The sequence below is a fragment of the Parambassis ranga genome, chromosome 5, assembly GCF_900634625.1.
Source record: "Parambassis ranga chromosome 5, fParRan2.1, whole genome shotgun sequence".
NCBI lineage: Eukaryota > Metazoa > Chordata > Actinopteri > Ambassidae > Parambassis > Parambassis ranga.
Genome location: NC_041026.1, coordinates 3,638,324 through 3,660,481, shown reverse-complemented (window position 1 = coordinate 3,660,481; position 22,158 = coordinate 3,638,324). Strand labels below are relative to the sequence as shown.

Here is a 22,158-nt window from a genome sequence, read left to right as displayed (position 1 = left end):
ATTAGCGTGGACATTTGTCTGAATTCAAATGAGCTCTGTGTGAGCAGGGACTGCTGCGTATTCAAATGAAACAAAGCGATTCAGCTCCGAGCGGCCATTCAAATATGATGCTGCACATAAATGATCTCTCAGTATTCAGATTTCTGCACACATTCTGTTAAACAAGAAGGATTATTTTATGCAGTTAATGCACAGATGTTTATCTCTATTGTTTTTCCCCACTAGAGTACATGTAGTTCCCAACTGTGGCCACTAGATGTCAGTGTTTACCACCAACCATGTCTAATGTCTTGTAAAATATCAGCATATGAGTGAACAATCCTTCAGCACTCATCAGGAACATTACATTACATCATGGGAATCATTTTATTATTGAACCGTCATTTCTTCTTATTTATTGCTTCTATTTAATGTAATGTACTTAGCAGGAGGTGCAACCTACCAACAACAGATTTTTTATCTGTTTTACAGGGCCATTCATCTTTGCCTTGCAAAACAACATTTTTAAGGTAATAAAGTCTATGTATAGACGCCACCTCCCTACTGGAGTGGCAAAAACGTCCATCGACATGGCCGCCTTCAGCAGGAGAAACTGTGTTTTTATTAGTGCCTATATAATGATAATAATAAACATTTAAGCGTATTGAGAACAAACAAAAATGATGTAAATTGTCTTAAATAAATGGTGAAAAATGAACTGAACAGACATTTAACCAAAGTGGTGTCAGGTGTCTCAGACTGATGTTACCCTCCTGATCCAGCTCCTGATCCAGCTCTGCATGTGGACTTTGTTCTGTGAGTTTACTGGTTCAGTTTACAGGCTGCTGAGCACCGCACATTCAGCAAAGAGGGCCATCAACTCAGGCTGGTGTTTTACTTTCTAACTTTGATAAGGAGTAAAAATGTTTACGGAGGAACAGCATGAGAAAAACACACACACACACGCACACACACACACACACACACACAAGGAGTTTCCTGTCATACAGAGCAGGAGCTGCAGAATGGGAGGAGTGAAGAGGAAGAGGAGGAGGGCAAAGTGGGAGGAGAAGAGAGAAGGAATGTCCAAGCTGAGGCATTGTGTTTGGTTATCGCACAACCAGAGAGAGAGGGAGGGAGGAAGAGGGAGGGAGGGAGAGAGAGGGAGGGAGGGAGGGAGAGGGAGGGAGGCGAGCTGCTGGGAAGTAGAAAGCCTCTCAGAAGGAGGTGTGACTCGTTCACTGAGCCAGCGCCGAAGGAGCAGCACTTCCTCCAGGCATGGATAGAAACTGAGCTGATTGATGAGGATTTCAGTGAACTGACTTAAACTGATTGGACATTGGATCTGATCGGAAGCTGGATCAAGTGATTGGAAGTCCAAGTGATCACCTTGAACTCAGCAGAAGCCTGACGATTGATCCGACACTTGATCACCTGCTGATAATCCTAACTGGCTGAGAGTGTGAGCCCAGTTGACTGATCCATTGATCTACTGATTGATCCATTGATTGATTGATTGGAACCGCTGTCTTGTTGGCGCCTGGATGAGCGGAGCAGGAGAAGTGGTGTGTGAAGGTTGGCTGAGAAAATCTCCTCCAGAGAAAAAGCTGCGGCGCTATGTGAGTATCTTTCATTTGTTTATTCTCCCTCTCTCTCCCTCTCTCTCACACACACACAGGTGCTGACTCTTTATGGATGCTCTCCTGTGTAGTTGTTTCTAATTAAGCCTGGGGATTAGCCTCCGTTTCGTCACTATTTACTCTGAGTCATGTCCTGAAGTTACGCACTCACAGTCACAAAACAATAAAAACATCCAGCAGCTGTCAGACAGTCCTCCTCTGCTTCAGCTGTCAGATCACAACATGTGCATAAGATGTTCAGATTTCCTTAAAACCTACAGTTAGCATACAAGCTAATGCTATGTCAGATGTCAGAGTGTGGACGGCGTGTATATGAGTGTTAAAATGTAAATAGATGGACTTCCTGTGTGCGACCAGAACATGGTCTGCTAACAGGAGAGGCTAGCTGGTACCCAGTGTCACCGATTATTATAACGATGCATGCACGGACGACGAAGACGCACATGATGCCAAACATTAAGTTTTTAGGTGTGCTTGAGTAACAGTTAATCCAAATACGGGCGAGGAAGGAAGTGCAGCACAAGTGGAGCAGAAAGCTGTGGACTCCTTCCACTCACAGTGACCAAGCTCTTCTTACTTATGTTTTTTCAGAGGAACGACAATCTTTAAGGTGGTTTTTTGCATCTTTTTGCATCCAAAACCTGGACACACACACACACACACACACACACACACACACACACACACACACACACACACACCACATTTCTGGCATACTTTAGCAGTGAGTAGAGCTAATCTGATCTCTCTTTTCCATATTTTCCTCTAATCACTTGGTGTCTAGTTCTTACTGTATCTCTCTTTCTCTTTCACTCATCTGCTTTCTCTTCCTCTTCTATTGTCTTATGCTTTCCTCTCTCAGTGTGTGTGTGTGTGAGCACAGAAGAATTGTTGTTTTTTTTAAGCAGGAAGAGAAATCTTTATCACCGCCGCCTGCTTGCGGCTGAGCAGCAGACATCCACTTTTTATATGAGAAAATTAAAGCATAAGTGACAATAGATGCTGAGACAGCAGCACAGTACTTCATTACCCACAATCCCCCCTTTCAGCCTACAAAAGTGAGCTGAACATCATCCCAGCAGGGAAAGTGTTTTAACAGATCTCAGTTAAAAGACGTGAGGCGAGCAGCCCATTGTTCAGCCATGATGGGACATACGACTCACTGTGTGTACACACACACACACACACACACTGCCCAGCTGTGTGTCTACTGTCAACACATACTCACTCAAAAACACATGCAAAGCACAACATAAAGGCAGGAGCAGGCTGCATGTGTGTGTGTGTGTTCCTATTAAGGATAGGGTTCATACCTCATCATACACTCCCTGCTCTGTTGAAAGCTGTGTGTGTGTTATGTAATGAATAATCGCTCTCAGCTGGGCCCGGCTGGAAGAGGGGGCCTCCCTGAAGATTTAGAAGATTTGAACACACACACACACACACACATGGACTGGAACAGTACCATGGAGAACAATGAGGTAAATCATGAAACCATGAGTACAACATCAACACACACACACACACTCTAAGAGGTCAAACACAGTTAAAGATGAGCGAGATCGGCACATTTATCACTAACTCATGTTTTCCATCCGTCCGGCCTGAACGTTTCTGACCTACTTGAGAAAGTTTAGAGGAAAAGCTTCATGCAACTTTACCGAGCAGCAGCAGCTCAGGAAACAAAAATGTACATTTAATTTCAGTTCCTGCAGCCTGAAGGGTCTGTCTGTGAAAACAACACCCAGCTCAGCAGCAGACGTGAGCAGACGATAAGGAATAACAGATCAGTGAACGAGGAAGTCAACAGCGGCAAGATTGTTGTTCAGATCTGGTGTTAATTTTGGTTTGCTGGCAGGAGGGAGGAAGTGCTATTTTAGATCCATTGTGCCCTCTTCCTGCTGAGGTCAGAGGTCAACGGAGGAAACAAAACGAAAGGACAGGACGTTACCTTCAATCACTTCATTATTACAGAGAATAATAAAAACATAATCAGCAAACAAGTGAGCCTGGCCCTCTATAGTTTGCAAAACAAGGCGATCTATGTGCAGCTGTCACAGAGAGAACTGGGATAGCTAACCTATAAAGCACCGATCTTTACCTGCAGCACCTGCAGCTACAGCTAAGTAACCACTTCAGGTGGCTAGCAGGTTGCTACACACTCCACACTCCTTCAGACTCCTACAGCTTCTCTGTGGGTGCACAGATAATTCATGTATTGTTTGGCCAGGAGCTGCTAAAGGGTTGGAGCTCCTATAATTAGAAGGTGTAGAAAAATATTTAGCTGCAAACATCAGAGAGATGAAGAATAAACACGGGACTACTGCCATCTTTTACTGGCATTTCCTGTCCAGCAATGTCCTCTTCCTGTCTGTGTTTGGATAGAAAAGAGGTGGGAAGCACGTGCTGCAGTGTTTAATTGCTGTGCACTTTGATCACACACACACACACATGCACACACACCAAAGGTTTGGCTCGTGGAGTTCAACAGGCTTTGTTGAGAAACAGGGATCGGAAAGGATGGAATCAGCTTATGGGGCTTGTGGAAAAACTCCCTCGCTCTCTCACACACAGCGTACACTGCATTTATCCAAAACAAAACAAAGAAATCTTCACGCTCTGCTTCACACCTTTAAATAATCATGATGTGTCTTTCGTGACTCGTGTGTGAAACATGAGGTGTCATCCTGTGTGTCTCTCATGAGCGATGGACCCATAATGCTCACATTTGGGAACATTTGGAGAAAGGTGTCAAACATTTAGCTGTGTGTGTGTGTGTGTAACATTCATACTCACTGGAGTGTAAAACTTTGGACATGGGAGAGAGACACTGGCATTTTCCATGGGGAGAGCACTGTAAAAAATTAAAGCATAAACTGACGTTATGATCAATAACCTTTAAGTGTTGACTTATTTTAAGAAAACATTTTACAAATGTTCCTGTGTGTGTCTGTCCAGGCGTGGAAGAGGCGTTGGTTCGTGCTGCGCAGCGGCCGGCTCAGCGGGGAACCAGATGTCCTGCAGTACTACAAGAACCAACAATCCCGGCAGCCAATCAGGACCATCAACCTGAACCTGTGTGAACAGGTAAACCTGCAACAGTCTCGGAGGTGGTGGTGGTGGTGGTGGTGGTGGAGGTGGTGGTGAGCACTTCATCAGTCTGAGGGTGTGGACCGGGTCAGTCGGTGTTGGATGATGGTGGACTTGTTGCCTTCCTTTTGTAATGGTCTTAGAGAGTGTGAGCCCCCATGATAGAGTGACTCTTGTCAAAGTAGGATTTGACTTGGGTGGATCACAGAGGGCCCATGACGGAACCTTGAGGAGCACCAGCTGTAATAGACGGACTCTGTGGTGTTCTTTGGTGTCTGCTTGGGAGTGGGGGACACATGTGTCGTCCATGGTTACAAACTGCTGCAGAAATCTCTCAGAAACAGCAGAACCGACTCCAGGAACCTCCAGGCTCACAGTGGGCTGATGATTGCTTGGTTATCTGTTGTTGTCATGGATACCTGCATGGACACATTCCTGGTAAATACCCAGGTCTGTGCCCACGTACTGCTGTATTACTAGATTATGTTGCGGTCATCTTTGTGGTTACGCTGAGTGTTTTCACTCATCTCTCAGGCTCTCTGTGCACCACGCTGACAGAGGGAACATCCTCCATTAGTGTTCCCAGCATGTCCTCAGGGACCTCCTTAGATCATAAGACAGAATCACCACAAAAGGTTTAGACTGTCAGGGATCAACTTTATGTGATGTTGTGATGCTGTGAGGATTAAGGCCTCAGACTTCTCCCCTCTGCCTCCTCTCCCTCAGGTGGATGCCGGCCTGTCGTTCACAAAGAAAGAGCTGGAGAGCAGTTTTGTATTCGATCTGAGGACGGAGGAGAGGACCTGGTATCTGGTGGCTGAGTCTGAAGAGGACATGAACCGCTGGGTGACGTCCATCTGCCTCCTGTGTGGCTTCAATCCCACTGATGACGGTATGAGGTTCAAAATATTTCATGCAGCTTACTTGTTATGCGTGTGTGTGTGTGTGGGCTGTGGCTGACTCAGTGTGAAAACCAGTAGGAGGAGAAGAGAAGAGCAGGATCATGCAGAGACAAAGATGGACAGAAATGTCATCAGGATGTTGTGTGTCAGTCACTCACGTGTGTGTCCACAACAACAACAACATGTTACAGTGATGTCCATCATGGTATTGTTATATAAAGCAGCTTTGTCAAGTGTAGTAATTTAAACTTTGTGCCATTTTGCAGTTTAACACTGATATTTGTGGAGATGCTGTCACTTTACACCAGTCAACAAAATCTAATCCAACGCGACTGCTTGAATTCTTTACCTTAGATCATGTTTTGATTTGATTGATGTGTGCAACAGTTACGTCTCAGCCAGCTGCTGGACAGTCCGGTCAACTGTGCTTGTTCCTGAGGTGTTCAGATCCTGCAGCCAGGGGGTTGGTTTCTTGCCAGGACTTTAACACAATCTGTCGTTGGTTTGTGTATGGTTGAGCGGCCTGCAGGGTCACACACCACTCACAGGACGACTGGTCCGGACACGTTTGGTCTTCTAAGATGATTGTTCCTCTAATTTCTTGCAGTTCTAGACAGACCTCCCGTCTCCACCTCCACACCCCCAACAAGTGGCACCTCCACCAACTCCACGGTGACAGGGTCAGTCCCCCCGCCCTACGATCCAGTCAGTGTGCAGCACCTGGACCCTGATGGGAGTGCAGAGGAGGATTACCTGTGGCTGTCGCACTGCCAGAGTCACATCAGGTAAACATGCCATGGGTCGACATCATCAGCTGTTCAGGTCCCAACCTGCCTTTTCAAAAGAAAATCCTGCTGATCTACACAGTCAGACTGGTTTATTTAAAGAAGGGGGTCAGGGGTTGAGCTCTGATCTCAGCCACGGACTTCTAGAAGTGATGACAGAACAGTTCTTCCTGCTTTGCTGGACTGTCTTTGATCTGATGGTTTATTTTGGCATCTCTGTGTCTTCCCAGGCCTCCTTTAGGTTCCTCCACCTCTCTTGAAACCGACTACAGCGACAACCTCTACCCTCCTCCCTCTGCTACCTCCTCTTCCTCCTCCTCTTCCTCTTCTCCATCCCTCCTTTCCAGCAGCATCCCGCCTCCATCCTCCTCCTCTTCTCAGTTTAGAACGGCCCCTTGGACAGTGTCTGCAGTGACGAGTCCTCTCAGCCAGTCTCTGGACACCTCTGACCTCCAGAAAAGAACTGGGAAGCCTCGTTGTCACCCCTCTCCTCACCCAAGGAAGCATTCCTTAGATTTCCACCTGCGTCCGGTGGCGATACCTCTCGGCGACGATGCACACTCTAACGCTCACTCATACACCACCAGTGCTTACCAGATCCCTCGTCCAGCATCCACCCCACAACCGCTTCCACCTCGCCGCCCGTCTTCTACCCCCAGTGTGGACTCTCTCACCCAGGCGGAGCTCCACGCTTCCACAGCGACTCCTCCTCCTCGACCGCCAAAGCCCTCCGCCATCGCAGCCCTGGGAGAGAGCTCCGCCCTGGGCAGGGGCCCCACCACGCTCCCCCGAACCTTCTCAGAGCAGAGGGACGAATGTGTGGATGGAGGAGGACATCTGCCGCGGAGTAACACCATCACCACACCAGGACGCATGCAGACAAGTAAGGAGAGATGAGTGACGTACACTCCACCAAGATGAGACATAGTCCACCACATGAACCCTTATTAAAACCCACCTGATCAGAGATTAATAAGTGAGGTGCAGGTATGAGGGGGTGGAGTTCAGCCTCAGGACAATCAGGCTAACTAGTTTCTAGTATTGAAGCTAAGCTAGGCTAACCAGCTAGCTGGTAACTTGTTAATCTTTAGTTGCAAGCTTCACCACAGCTGTCAGAGAGTTTTAAATCCGATAAAAGGATCACAACAAAAGATTTAAGAGGTTTTATGGTGCAAAACTGGCTGCACTGAAGGATTATACCTGCACGGCTGAAACCATTGGTGCCTGTTTGCAGCATGATTTGATTAGTTTCATTAATAAGATGAGAACTTTGCTCTGCAGCTGCAGTAAGACGTTTGTTTACTCAGGCAGGACTTCTTTCTTTCCTCCCACGTGCTGATAGGAGGGCGTCCCAGCTTCTTGTGTAGGACAGACGTGTCTGCGGCGTGCTCGGGCTTGATGTTTGGAGTGTTTGCCTTCTTAGCGCTCATCACTGTTCAGATCTGGTCAAGCTCCGTTTGCACAGAATAAATACTTTCCAGTGAGACACATGTGTGGGAAGGTTCTGGTCCTGCCTGCTCAGCATCAACTGTTTTTGTTTCTTTGTGTTTCAGGTTGCGATTCTTTTTATATCCCACGGTCTCTGTCCGACCGAGCCAGCATGTTTGAGTTCAGCGAGAGCTTCAACAGTTACTTTGTGAGTTAAAACATCCATAACATTTTTTTTACTTTATTTCAGATTGTATCTCAGTGGTTTCACATGTTCTCTCTCAGTATAATAAAGGAATGGTACCTCTGGGGAGCGTCTGCTCAGAAGACGATGACGTGGATGAAAACTACGTTCCCATGAGCGCCGCCACCACGGAGCCACCGGTCGCACCACGGTCAGTCAGAAATCAACCTTCCCCATCATCCTTTAGGAACAGCTGCTCAAAATATAGAACAATCCTGTTAGAAATGAACTGTCCTCTGTCTCAGGGTGCCTCCACCGCCTCCTTCTGACTCCTCCACCCAGCTCCAAGATGCCAACTACGTCCCCATGACCCCCCTCACTCCTGCCCTCCCCACGCCTGCCACGTGTGACCTGGTGTCTCTAGGGAGACAAGTGCCCCCGCCGGCCCACATGGGTTTCCGTAACTCCCCGCTGACGCCACTAGCTCCTCTCACCCCGCCGCTCCGGAGGAACACCAAGAATGCTCCTGCTAAAGGCGAGGTGGAGGCCATGCCGCCTCCGATCCACCGCAACCTGAAGCCACAGCGCAGAGGTCAGTGGGAGCATGTAACTCAGACATTTAGTCTGATATGAGTGCTGCAGCAGCAGCAGGAGAGCCTGGCTGAGGATTCATACATGTTGGTGTCTCTGCAGGTGTCCATCAGTCTGTGGAAAGAAACGACAGCCAGACTGCAGGAGAGTCGGCACATGAAACAAGAGGTATCGTCACCAGTTTTAAAGGGTTAAAAGGGGGCAGGAAGTGAGCACTTCAAACACAAGTCACAAAAACTGCAGTTCCTAAAATGGCCACTTGAGGCTGGTTCTAAAAAAACAAGTCAGACCTCACAGACCTCCACATAGAAATGCCAAATTTCAGAAAACAGCAGCTATGTTGCTCCACTGAAAGAGGGGCGGGGCTTCACTTCTACATTTTATCCTTCCTCTTCCTCCTCCTCCTCACCACCAGGAGGTGTCCTAACCAGACGTTTTATTAGAGCACTAATTTGCCATAAAGTCTTCATCATCAAAATAATTACTGAAGTGCTGCAGAATCCATCTAAAGCCAGGTTTGAGCTGTTCCTTTCTGTTTTTCCTCCTCCTGTCACTTCTCGTCTCCCTCGGTCCTTCTTTGAATTTTAATTATTTACCTGCTCCCACTTTGCTCAACAAGCCTGCGGCGCCCGAGTCCGACAGCCGCACACACCCTGCAACACACAGCGACACGTGTAGAGCAGCAGCAGCAGCAGCTTATAGAAACCTGGACGTTAAATATTAATAACAGGTTTGCAGGCAGGCAGCTCTACCTGCAGTGATTTTACTTCCCCTGAACAGCTCTTACTTTCAAACCAAGTCTCATTTTGACTGCGGAACTTCACTTTTTAGTTACTGATGACAGTTTTTGGTTAAACCTGGAGAAAAAAACGAAATAGGAAGAGGAAAAAGAGGCATCGTGTGTCCTTGAATCTGAAGGGGAAGAGTGCAGAATTCCTTCGCATGGCTAAAGTATCATCAAAGGTGCTTTTTGCACCAAATATAAGGCTCTTCCTTCTGTTTGTTTCTACTCCAAGCACATACACTTACCGGGCCATTCCTGTGAACAACAGTCAACACACACACACACTAATCAAACACACTCCAGCTCACCTGCTGTGTGTCTGCACTGCTGCTCTGACAGGTGTGCTGCTAACGACTCAGACACCATGTGATGACTGCAGACCTATCAAAATAAAAGCATCAAACCTTTCAGTGGAGATACCAATAAAGAGTCTGTGTTCTGCCTCCCAGTGAAACCAGCCCCTCTGGATATCACCTCAGTGTCCCAGGCCTGGCAGGAAGTCCAGCCTCCGGTGCGCTCGCCCGTCACACGCATCTTCAAGCGAGAGTAAGTGTGTGTGTGTGTGTGTGTGTGTGTGTGTGAGTCAGGTTTATGCTTCAGTAACTCGAAACCATAAAAACACTTTAATAATAAATGTGGAGAATACAAAGAGGCTGTGTTGTGCTCTGCTGCCACCCTGTGGTGACGCAGCTGTACTACAACCTTCAACTACTATTTATCAGATTGGGTCATATAAAATCAGCCACTCAGCTAATTGATTAAACATTCAGACAGCTGCTAATTATTAAGAAATGTATCAATAACCTGCACTCTAATGGAGTTTTTTTTTCCATCAGTCCATCCTATCATCGCTCAGTAAGGCCGACCTCCGTCCACAGCTCGTCCCCATCCTCTGATTCTGATGACCTGGATGAAAATTACGTCGCCATGACAACCACCAACCTTACTTTCAGGACCGGGGAGCCGGTAAAACTTTAACTTCCTTCCATCACCTCCCATCAGTGCATCCTGTAGTCCATATAAACTCTGTGTGTGTGTGTGTGTGTGCAGTCTCTGAGGCTCATGATGCACCGAGCTTCAGAGGGTGGAGTCAGCAGCCCATTACTACGGCGAGCCAGAGGTGACAAACAGGTGGAGTACCTGGACCTGGACCTCCACACTGGACGATTGACAGCGACGGGACAGGTAACACTGCTCTGCATACATACTGGTCCTGTCTATGGGGTCTAATTTTGGCCACTAGGGGGCACCAAACCTCCATTCTTCCCATGCCTCGTTCAGAGCGTGTTTTCTCTTTCCTCTGCAGAAACGCTGCACAGCAGAAGGGGGAACTGGCGGCAACGGGCAAACCGGCGTGGGTGAGGAGCGTGCACGAGGCGAGCGTACACGTGTGGATTATGTGGTGGTGGACCCCAAGAGGACCAAGGCCTTAAGGAGTACCCGGGAAGCATGGCATGATGGGAGGATGTCTACAGAGAAGGAGAAAAGCTAGAAACACACACAGAGTAAAGAGTGTAGCTCACTGAGTGAGCACCAGCAAACGTCACACATGACTCCAAAAGCTGATCAATCTCCTAATCTCAAACAAACACTTATGGTTTCTGTCACTTCTTAAGTGTGTGTGGTCACTGTGTAGTACTTTGATCCTAAGGTTGAGTTACTTTTGTAGCATCCTGTCTCCTGCTGAAGAGGTGAAGATGGCGGCCTGCGGGACGAATCAGATGTCCTGATGATTGTGTCAAATCAAACGTGTCCACATGATGGATGTAATCTGTTACTGCTGAATAATGTGATTAACAGTTCAATAAAGAGTCCACTCGATGCCCAGCATGTGGAGTTGGTTGTGGGAAAACTGTACGGACACATTTCAGCTGAGGTAGGAAAGGAAGGAAGGTCTGACAGATTTACACAGAGACGAATGACTCAAGGACTCAAGTGTTTCAGGTCCAAACATGACACCTCATTATAAACAAAGGGTAAGGTGGAGTGTAAGAGATTCAGATACATGACGCAAAGCTGAAAACTGTGCAAAGGCAATGAAAGATGGTGAAAGAGAGGAAGATACAACGCAGACAGGAACAGTGTAAGTGATGCAAAACCAGGAAGGAAACAGTGCAGACAGTAGACTGCAGACATAAGAGGAAAGCCGCCTCCTGGTCTCATCTCTTCCTCACCCCAGCTTTACTGTCACACTCTCAGATCTTCTCATACCTCTCAGGGACACGTCATCTGGGGCTGCATGAACGTCTGCATCAAACAATGCAGTGCAAAAAACAAAACAAAGAAAAAATGTTAATAAGATGACAATAAGATGATGCAAAGACAAAAACACAAACCACATAAGCTACAGTTCTTGTTCTGCAGTTCTAAACGTGTCCACCAGAGGCCCTCAGAGTGTTCCTCACACTACCTGTATCAGCCAGTTCCCACCTGTCAGATGTCTCTCTTCTGTTGCTATGGTTACATAACATTGACCAAGATGTTTTGTGGGTTGGGAGGCAGCACACGGGATGGATGGGAAAGAACCCACACTACCTGAGGAAACTTCCTGCTTCATCACATACTGTGTGTGTGTGTGTGTAGAGAAGATTGAAGCAAGGCTGGACTTGTAGAGTTTTCTAGAAGACGTTTCGCTGCTCATCCAAGCAGCTTCATCAGTTCTAACTGTTTGGTGGGAAACATGGTTTATATGTGGTTACAGACCTCAGTGGGTGGGTCTGGGTAAAACTTAAAAAACTTACAAACAATAGCACTAAATGTTTCCATACTTACCTGTGATGTTCTGGCTGACTGGGCCAGGTGTGTCTAACGACTGGCTAACGACTATGAAACTGCCGGAGGTGGACTGGTTGACAGCCCTTTGTTCTTACTGTGAGTATGTGCAAACTTCCTGGGAATGGATGGAATGTTCCTCCCTGTTCCTCCCTGTCTAAAATGTGAACAAAGGACACTCCTTTGAGGACAACAATGTTATTTTAGACAGGGAGGAAAGGTGGTATGAAAGAGGAGTCAAGGAAGCCATCTATGTTAAGCTGGAAAAACCTTCCCTTAACAGAGGTGGTGGCCTCAGACATCATCTTTCTACCACATACAATGCAGTGATTCCATCCAGCGAAACGTCTTCTAGAAAACTCTACAAGTCCAGACGCCTTGCTTCAATCTTCTCTACGTATGATGACCTGGATGACTGAGAATCTTCATCAACGTGTGTGTGTGTGTGTGTGTGTGTGTGTTTTTTTTTGGCATGCTGCTGCAGTTCCCCATGTGTCCACCAGAGGCTCCCAGAGTGTCCCCCCTTACCTCCACCAACTGTTACTGACTCTCCCATCAGTACCTGCATCAGCTCATTGTCAGACTGTTTCCCTCGTTGCTATGGTTACTGTGAGTGATGGGAGGCAGCCCTGTGAGATGAGGAAGGACTACCTGTGCACACTTCCTGCATCACCTCTCAGTCCTGAACCAAAGGGGAGGACTCAAATCAATCTAATTATAATGATTTAGCACTTCTATAGTGCTTGTAGTCATTTACCTTCATATCTATTTGTATATGAACTCCACTTGTATGCAGCATAGCGTGATGACACTTCCTGTTTGTCTGCCTGCTGTCCTCAGCTCTGTCTTGCTGTGCAGGCAGATGAAGCCGGGAAAGTCCCTAAGAGTTTTCAGAGATTAGCCACAGTGTTCATTAGCGGAGGAGGAAGTACTGAAGCTTGGTACTTAAGTAAAAGTAGAAGTGCTACATCAACAATCCTACTTAAGTAAAAGTACTTTTAAATGTACTTAAAGTATTAAAGTAAACTGAATACACACTGAATATATATGATTGATTTCCACTGCAAAGGATCTGAACAGGTTAAAATAATCAAAGAAATCATCTTAAATGAAAATGGACCATGTGTAGTTAATGTACATGTTCAGTCCAGAAGCAGCTATGGACAGGTCTGTGTGTCATGAGGCAGTGTTTGACAGTAGCTTGTTGCTAATAGTGATGGTAAATACCAGCCTTTTAACACTGTGAGGGTGCTAGATAGAAATCAGGACAACTCAGGACACGTGTGCTGTGCTACAGACCTTAGCACAGTGCCACACTGCTGTAGTACCACACTGTCGGCATGTGTCTGTTTCACCTGCAGCTAATTCCTGGGTGGGGCGGGGACTGCACCTCTGCTCTACTGCACCTCCTCTGCGTCACCACATGTACTCGTGTATCATGTGACTTTAAACAACAATGTGTGGTGTCTCTGAGGAACCTGTTTATTGTGTATTTGTTGTTAAGCAGCCGTATCCAAGAGATAGAGGGATGTCCCTGATGACGCACACAAATCACAACACAAAGCCAGACCCAGGTGCTGCAGCAGTTAGTGTTATCCTAAGTATGCTTTGGTTCACACACGCAAGACCTTTTTCCATTCTGTAAAAACTCTGGAAGGCAGAAAAACCTGAAAAGCCGAGCAGAGGCTGGAAAAAAACAATCAGTTCTTCCCCCCTCAGTCACAGGTGAGCACATGGTGCGTGTGAACAACACAAACAGTCCGTCACAGGAGTAGATGTAGAGATGGAAGACAGATGGTTTTCCTAAGCAGATTTAACAACATCAGTTTTGGCAGATTGAAGATCGTTGTGGTAAAGTGACATGGTGGGTAACATCACCGCTCTGTCTGTCTGTCTCCACTGTTATTGGTTTTTTCTGTCAGCAGCCCTGTGTGCTCATGTTTTTTTGTGTGTTTTCATGTGTTTTTGTCTCTAACAGACAGAAGATGATCCGCAGGCTCCTGCTGCTGGTCACCCTGACCTCGTATGTCCGAGGTGTGTTCGCTTTTTTTTTATATATAGCTTGTAGACAACGGAACATTTTCATCATTACACTCCCATCAGAGTACTTAAAGTGCTTTAAGTAGAGTGTGTTAGCATGCTAAGCTAGACAGCATCATGTGTGAAATGCTGCTGTTAGCGTCATCACACAGACATGTGATTTATCTACTGTTAAAGTCTTAAAGTGCTGTACTAGCTAAATACTAGCATAGCATGGTAAGGATTAGCATTATGAGAAATGAGTGATGCTAAACATATATAGTTCTCTGTTACTCATGTAGCTGTGTGTTGTATCAGTTGTGTTATTATGCGTTTATTAATATGATTTTCTGTATGAGTCACTGGGTGAATGAAAACACTGCTGATGACTCACGATGAGTTGAGTGTGTAAGCTGAGATCGCTGCTGAATGACAGGTGTGGCATGTACAGTGATTACATCACTTTCTCTTATGTATTAACAAAAACATTGTGCATTACAAAGATATTACTCGTGCTTACTAATGGTTTTCTGTGGGATTGGTGTAACATTTGAACCATTCCTTCCTCCCAGGAATGTATGGTCCCCCACAGAGGCCTCTGGACTATCACGCCGAGGAACATGGCAACATCACGGTGGAATGGCGCTTTGCGGAGGCTGCCGCCGCCAGCATCACCATCTCCTCGCTTAAAATCCACTGTCTGCTCTTACCTGATCTGGTGGTGTTTTATCACTTGGACAACAGCGTAGAAGAGGAGCAGCACGTACAGTTTGCCGGGCGGGTCCAGTGTGACAAAGACGCCCTGACCTACGGAAAGGTCAGACTGCACCTGCCCAGGGTCAGGACCAGTGACTCTGGGAAGTACCTCTGCAGGATGGCCACACAGTTCGGCAAGAGGGTTAAAGAGTTCTCGCTCAACGTCACCGGTAAGTGGGCACATGGTGATCAGGTTTGACAGTGTAGGGTCCTCTTAAGAGAGGAAGAATCTCTTCTCACAAGAGTCTGTACAAGGTACAGTGCTGGTGGACTGTTTGGAGAATCTGGTTCAAGGCGGCAGGGGATGAGCTCAAGTATTTGAGAAATTAAGAACAGATTTGGTGTTATTTCTGCTTTGGGTCTTCAAAATCAAGAGTCAAGTGAATGTGATGTGAATCAGTGGGCAGCAGTGGCTCAGTGGTATAGCAGGGTTGTCCAGTAAGACACTTTACCTGCATAGCCTCCAGTGTACTCACTGGTGTATGGTGCTCTTTGCTGGGCTGCCTTAAGCTAATGGGACTAATAAAGGTTTCAAAATGAAAATGAAAATGGTGGTCCTTCCTTTAAGAGTACTGTGACGACTGCAGAAGACCCTGGAAGATGACCTCCATCCAAGATCGCCACAGAGCTGGGTATGTCCCGACAAAGGGTTCACAACAATCCTGAACTGACAGCTCACAGGGTCTGAGGAAGGAAAGTCCTCGGAGTCGACCGGAGACCAAAGAAGAAGAACTCCAACTGAAAACAACCAGAGTCTCCTAACCATCCAGGCGATGACCTTTGTTTTCTGCTGGTCCAGGACCTGGAAAAGAGTCACACTGTTACAGGAGCTGTGGACTGTGCTGTGAAAATCAAGTCCAGGCTGCCTCGTTCAAGCCAGACCTCGACCTGGAGGCCCCAGACACTGACCTCAGACCATACTGGTGTTAATGCTTTTTAACAACAGACATCTCTTGATATTATATGTTATTGATGTTTGTCTGTCAGATATATTTAACAGTGTTTTGTTGCTTTTACAGCTGCTACTGTTAGATCCCCACCGGCGACAGCAGATCCAACACAGCCAGAGAGTCGGGAAAGATTGGGCCTCTACGCTGCAGTGGGACTGGCAGCAGCAGCAGCAGCAGCAGCGCTCATCCTGGTCTCTGGTCTGGTGCATTTTTCTGATGCTGCACCCGAGGACACCCAGAGTGAAGACGTGGAGAAACAATGCCCCCTGCTGCCCACATCCTGAACCAGACTGAAGCAGTTGTGGTTGGCATGGTAACCTGATTCCTGTCAGCTGTCACAGTTCAGGTCTCGGCGCCCCCGGTACTGCTCAGCGGGTTGAACAGTGACACTGAGAGTGCAGTATTTGTGATGTAAGACAACACAAAGGAGGTTGTGACCTGGCGTTGTCCTGACATTCACACACAGCTGTGGTGTTGAGGAAGCATTTGGCACATGATGAGTTTGTGTTAACCCCATATCAGACTGTATATTACAGTGATGTGTACGTATTGTGTATGTTTCAAACAGTATATGTTGTAATAAGATAAATAAAGCAGGACATTCTTTTATACTAGAAGCTGATTCTCGTGTCGTCTCCTCAGTACATCTCTCTGCATGATGTCTGCGGCAACACATCACCAGGTAGTGATACACAACTCCCCGTCTACACCTGACACACATCACAGCAGAGACAGACACACAATTGTAGTTGTGTAATTGTAGAATTATTACAAATATCTTACCTTTGAGCTGCAGAGAAGCTGGTGAGACACAAAGTGTTGTGCTGCTGATTTACTGCAAAAACAGCAAACAGTGCAACAGGAGAACAAAGAAAACAACAAAGCTGAGGGTGGATGAACCGAGAACTCACAGAGTTCATTGATCCTGTTGAACTGATACAGCTGTGAAGGTTTGGACGTGTTACAACCTGAGCCACATGAACTCTTCATTATTCTGAATGTGGAGCGCTGAGCTTTAGTGTCCATCCAGCTGAGTCAGCCTCTGTTAGGTGAAACTGCGGAGGCGTTATTGAAGTCTTAGCTGAAACTAATTTGTGAGTCAGTTTCTTGGACTAAAGCTCTTGGACACATCTCTTGATAGAGTGGAGTCCTGTTTGTCCTGATGGGTTCTCTCTCTGAGTCAGACTTTTGTCTACTTCTCCATGTGATAATACACATAATTATAACACAGATAAACAATAGAACTCCTGCTACTATCGGTCCATAATGGTGTCTTGTCTGTCCTCCTCTCCCTGCTGGTGGACCCAGAGCTGGACTCAGAGCTGGTCTGTCAGTGTGTGTCTGAGCAGCAGCTGCTGTAAAGGACAAAAATGTGAGTTGAGACTTGTTGATGTTTAAATGAACTCCCCGTCTACACCAGACACACGTCACAGCAGAGACAGACACACAAAAATAGGATTATTACAAATATCTTACTTCAAGCTGCAGAGAAGCTGGTGAGACACAAAGCGTTGTGGTTTCCTGAGACAGACCTGACAATCGTGCACATTAAGCAGGTGTCTAAGATCTATAACGTTGCTAAGAGCAGCAGCTTCCTGTCTCAGAGTGATGCTGACAAACTCATCCATGCATTTGTCGCTTCTCAGCTGGATGTCTGCCACTCATCATTAACAGGATGCCCACACTGATCTGTATGCAGCCTGCAGATGATCGCACCTGAACCTGTGCATTGGTGTACAGCCTGCCTTTGATACAGAGGAGACCTGTTAGTCCTGATTGGCTGTCCCTGGCTGTGTTCTCTTCTCTTGACAACATACACAAAGGCGATCAATAGAACAGCTGATTGTCCTTCCAGCATGTCAATTCAATATACACAAAAAGACAATACATACAAATAATAATAATATTAAAATAAAGCTATGTCACAGTACAGTCCTCAAGCTCCAGAGTGCAGGTTGTGGTTCTCATCAGGTTAAGTGTCATGTCCTCATGACTCAGTTTGAAGCTCTAAGGCAGGACATTATTTTATTTATTGATTGCAGACAAAGATAACTGACAGAAATATTACTGTCATCAGACCGTCATGGAGACCTGTCCACACTCCACTGTGTAGTGAGACTTGTTGATGTTAAAATAAACATGTGGACTGTTTGAATTGAACCTCATGCTGTCTGTCTGTGTGTTGTTGAATGTCCACTCCAGTGTGATGTGGTGGATCTTGTTGATCGTGAGTATTGATTGTCACATTGTCACATTAAAGATCTGGTCTAACACAAAGTGAAAAATAAGTAGAAACCTCTACGCTGATTTGATCACATGCTTTTTACAAGGCCACAAGCTGGAGTGCTGACATGGTCAAAAGGGTGTTTTGATCTGCTGACTTCACAACAGTCTAAACATAAGAACACATCATATGACAGAAGCGTGCCCCAGTGTGCCACAGATTCTGGGAATAAGTCTTTTCACAGCTTTGTTGCGTGAGGTCATGTCATCAGCTGAATGACACTTCAAACAGGCTGGTAGTAAATTCTCATTATATATAACTTTACCTGTGTGATGTGTTCTACAATCAGGCTCCACCTCATTGGACAGTCACTTCTTAGTCTGTCTCATGTAATCAAACCCTTTATGTAGGTATTTACATACTTTATATATTTTAGTATCAAATAAACAAACAAGAGTCATCACACAATTACTCCTGCAAATTGATTTATTTATCATTTGGAGGCAAATTCCAGTTATCAGTCGTGATAGGTTGCCTCTCTGAGTCAAGATTTACTCTCAGTCAGTAATAGAATCTGTTCAGTCAGACAGACAAACATCCATTCACATTTACACCGTGAAAAATACCAGATCTCAAGATGTCATTGTTGTACAAAGGGACATGTGAGACAAGATTCAGCTGACATTTTAATCTCAGTTTCATTTCCTGCTCTGCCATCCTTCCTCCTGCACCATGGTTTGACCATATTGACTTCCTGTTAACTTGTTTAAGACCAAGAAAAACCAAAAACCAAAAAAGAGTTTGTGCATTCTCATCCTGAATTTATTTAAATGGTAACCTGAAGAGCATTATATGGAGAATATGACAGCACTTGTTTGTAGTTACACCCTCTGCTGCCCCCTATTGGTCGAAGGAAAACTCTCCAAGATAGATTTCAGAAGTGTGCTGATTTACTGCAACAGTAAACTTCAAAAAACTAGTGTCCATCCAGGTCAGTCAGCCTCTGTTAGGTGAAACTGTTAGGCCGGAGGAGTTCCTATTGAAGTCTTAGCTGAAACTAATTTGCGAGTCAGTTTCTTGGACTCAGGCTCTTGGACACATCTCTTGATAGAGTGGAGTCCTGTTTGTCCTGATGGGTTCTCTCTCTGAGTCAGACGTTTGTCTACTTCTCCATGTGATAATGCACATAATTATAACACAGATAAACAATAAAACTCCTGCTACTATCGGTCCATAATGGTGTCTTGTCTGTCCTCCTCTCCCTGCTGGTGGACCCAGAGCTGGACTCAGAGCTGGTCTGTCAGTGTGTGTCTCAGCAGCAGCTGCTGTAAAGGACAAAAATGTGAGTTGAGACTTGTTGATGTTTAAATGAACATGTGGACTGTTTGAATTGAACCTGATGCTGTCTGTCTGTACAGAATATTATATGTTACAGTTAGAAGAACAGAAATCAGACAGTTCTCAGCAGACAGCAGCTTTAACTTACTCACCAGAGACTGTGAGCTCACAGCTGGAAGAACCAGAACCAGAAGCTGTCCTCACATCACACACATACAGACCAGAGTCTTCAGTCCTGAGTCTGGACAGATGAAGTCTGATTCGTCCTTCTCTGAGGGCGTCTGTGTCACTCTGGACTCTTCCTGAAAAACGTTTATGCTGAGAGCCTGGCTTCTCGAAACCTTCGTAGACATCATACAGGCAGAATATATTTCTTTCTTTTAAAAATTCACAGTAGATGAAAATCCTGATGGTGGAGACCTCAGCTGGGAACGTCCACTCCAGTGTGATGTTGTGGTTCTCCTCTGCCTGATAGGAGCTCTGTGTCACCTTCACTTCAAATGCTGCTGCTGAGGAGACAAAAAGGAACAGATCAGCAGAAACAGTGAGAACCAACAGTCTTTGTTTAAAAAGAGAATTCTGTTCACTTCTAGGAACTTACCAATAACATTGAGACCACATATGTCAGAGCCAGAACCAGAAGCTGTCCTCACTGAACACACATACAGACCAGAGTCTTCAGTCCTGAGTCTGGACAGATGAAGTCTGATTCGTCCTTCTCTGAGGGCGTCTGTGTTACTCTGGACTCTTCCTGAAAAAACTTCATCCACAGACTCTGAGAGCTCAACACCAGCATGGACCAGATACAGGACTGATACTTTCTGTTTGGTAAAATGATCACAGAGGACATGAATGTCCTCAGTCTTAGTCTCATTGTCTGTGGTGATCGTCCACTCCAGTGTGATGTTGCTGTTCTCTTTTGCCTCATAGTGTCTCTGTGTCACCTTCACTTTAAATGCACTGACATGTGAGGTGATGAAGAGGAGCAGCAGGATCTTGATCATCAGGTGAACTGCAGGCATTTGGACCCAGTGGAACAGATCCCACCCTGGGCTGCTGATGTTTGTCAGTCCGGCTCCCAGTGCTCCAAGAGGAAGTGAAGACAACAGTGTGGTTATAACACATGAGTCCACAGGTTATATGAGTTCAGTTTGGCTTCAGAGCAAAAGTCACACTAAATCATTTTGATTTAAAAACATGTTCAATCTGCAGTGTTTATGTTTAGACATGATGATGATGATGTGGAAATAAAAGACAAGTTACTCTGAAACATTTCAATATGAACAAGTAAACAAACTAAAATAAACAGACGATCTAAAGATTTTTATTAGCAGGTCCAAGCATTTATTAAATGTTATCAATAATCCAAAAAACATCAGATCAAAACTGTAAAAATAACAACAACACAATCTGAGAGATTATAAATGAACAACAGCACCCTCTGCTGTGTGATCAGATTATCAGTTATAAAAAAAATATATTCTCTATAAATGATTTTTACCTTATCTGAAGTCACCAGAACAAACGGAACCCGACAGCACTGGTGTTACAACCTGACTGACTGCAGACAATGACCGTAACACAGCTACACAAACGCACAAGAAGCAGCTGAACTTCCTGAACTCCAGCCACCAATCACATGTCTTTATCTGCGTCAGTTTCATTTCTGATCAACCTCAGTGCTGACACTAATGGACACAACACAGATAACTTCCTCTGGGCCCTGCGGAGAGAAGGCAAAAAGAAAGAACAGCAGACAGCCCAACCAGAACAGGACCAGTGTCAGGAGTCTCTGGGAAACTCAGAAGGATTTTCAACACGTCAGACCCAGCTCCACCAAAAAAAAACGGCCCACCCCAAGTACCAAACTCCCAGGGACAGACAGAGCAATGTCCTCTGTGCAGTCCAGTGCAGTGAGGAATGCTCTGATCTCTATATTGGTGAAACCAAACAACCACTACACAGAAGGATGGCTCAGCACAGGAGAGCCACCTCCTCAGGACAAGACTCAGCAGTTCTACACCTTAAAGACAGCGGTCAGGATAAGAATGTCCAAAAACCCTTGAGTCCAGTTGCCTGGATTTAAACTTTTAGACACAGGTGACTTCCTCATTATTACTGAAATGAACATGTAAAAATCAGTTCAGTGTTTCTGTCAGAAGGTGGCGCCAGCTACCTCTGATCCAGAACAGAGGACAGTTTGGCTTTCCAGGATTCACAGTGTAATAACAACTCAGTGTTTCAGAAGAAACCTGCTGATGACTTCAGTCAGACATACCACAAAAATCACATTTGACAAAATCAGTCTTTATTTTTATGTTCTCTTGCTAACATTATTCACACAGCTAGCAGCTCCGTTTAGCATCACATTGTCACATGTTTTTGTGATGCCAGCTGTGTAAATATCTAATGTTAGCAAAAGAACATAAAAATGCTAACAATAATTATAGACATATAAATTCATTCGCCCACATAGAAGACAGGAAGTATGAACCATTAGCATTCAGACAACAGAAAAACCAAAAAAATGAAAGTATATTTATGACATCATTCAAAATGCTGCCCAGGTGAACATCAACTGTGACCTCCATTTAACATGAACTCTCATGTAAAATCATCATCACATCAGTTTCTAGATCCTTCCAAGATCCACGGAAATCCATCCATCCTGCAGAAGCAGAGCACACACTGTGTGTTTATCTCAATGGGAGCCACC

At 45.6% G+C, this 22,158-nt stretch overlaps 2 protein-coding genes across 5 annotated transcripts; both read left to right on the top strand.

The window, feature by feature from the left end:
- Nucleotides 1-1,214: 1,214 nt before the first annotated feature.
- LOC114436826 (GRB2-associated-binding protein 1-like) lies at nucleotides 1,215-11,210 on the top strand. Its single transcript, XM_028407318.1, has 13 exons — nucleotides 1,215-1,598; nucleotides 4,578-4,706; nucleotides 5,436-5,601; nucleotides 6,219-6,396; nucleotides 6,627-7,279; nucleotides 7,950-8,032; nucleotides 8,110-8,219; nucleotides 8,314-8,600; nucleotides 8,702-8,767; nucleotides 9,833-9,929; nucleotides 10,220-10,349; nucleotides 10,434-10,568; nucleotides 10,690-11,210. Exons 1-13 carry the CDS (start codon nucleotides 1,524-1,526, stop codon nucleotides 10,873-10,875), a joined length of 2,295 nt encoding a protein of 764 aa, XP_028263119.1. The 5' UTR covers nucleotides 1,215-1,523; the 3' UTR covers nucleotides 10,876-11,210.
- Nucleotides 11,211-13,761: 2,551 nt separating this feature from the next.
- LOC114436429 (uncharacterized) lies at nucleotides 13,762-16,474 on the top strand. 4 transcript variants are annotated; one of them, XM_028406693.1, is made up of 4 exons: nucleotides 13,762-13,880; nucleotides 14,134-14,189; nucleotides 14,747-15,100; nucleotides 15,950-16,474. In XM_028406693.1, exons 2-4 carry the CDS (start codon nucleotides 14,141-14,143, stop codon nucleotides 16,162-16,164), a joined length of 618 nt encoding a protein of 205 aa, XP_028262494.1. In that variant the 5' UTR covers nucleotides 13,762-13,880; nucleotides 14,134-14,140; the 3' UTR covers nucleotides 16,165-16,474. The 4 variants fall into 4 exon arrangements, with proteins under 4 accessions (XP_028262494.1, XP_028262493.1, XP_028262492.1 ...); XM_028406692.1 differs by having other exon boundaries at nucleotides 13,782-14,019; XM_028406691.1 differs by having other exon boundaries at nucleotides 13,782-14,023.
- Nucleotides 16,475-22,158: the final 5,684 nt, after the last annotated feature.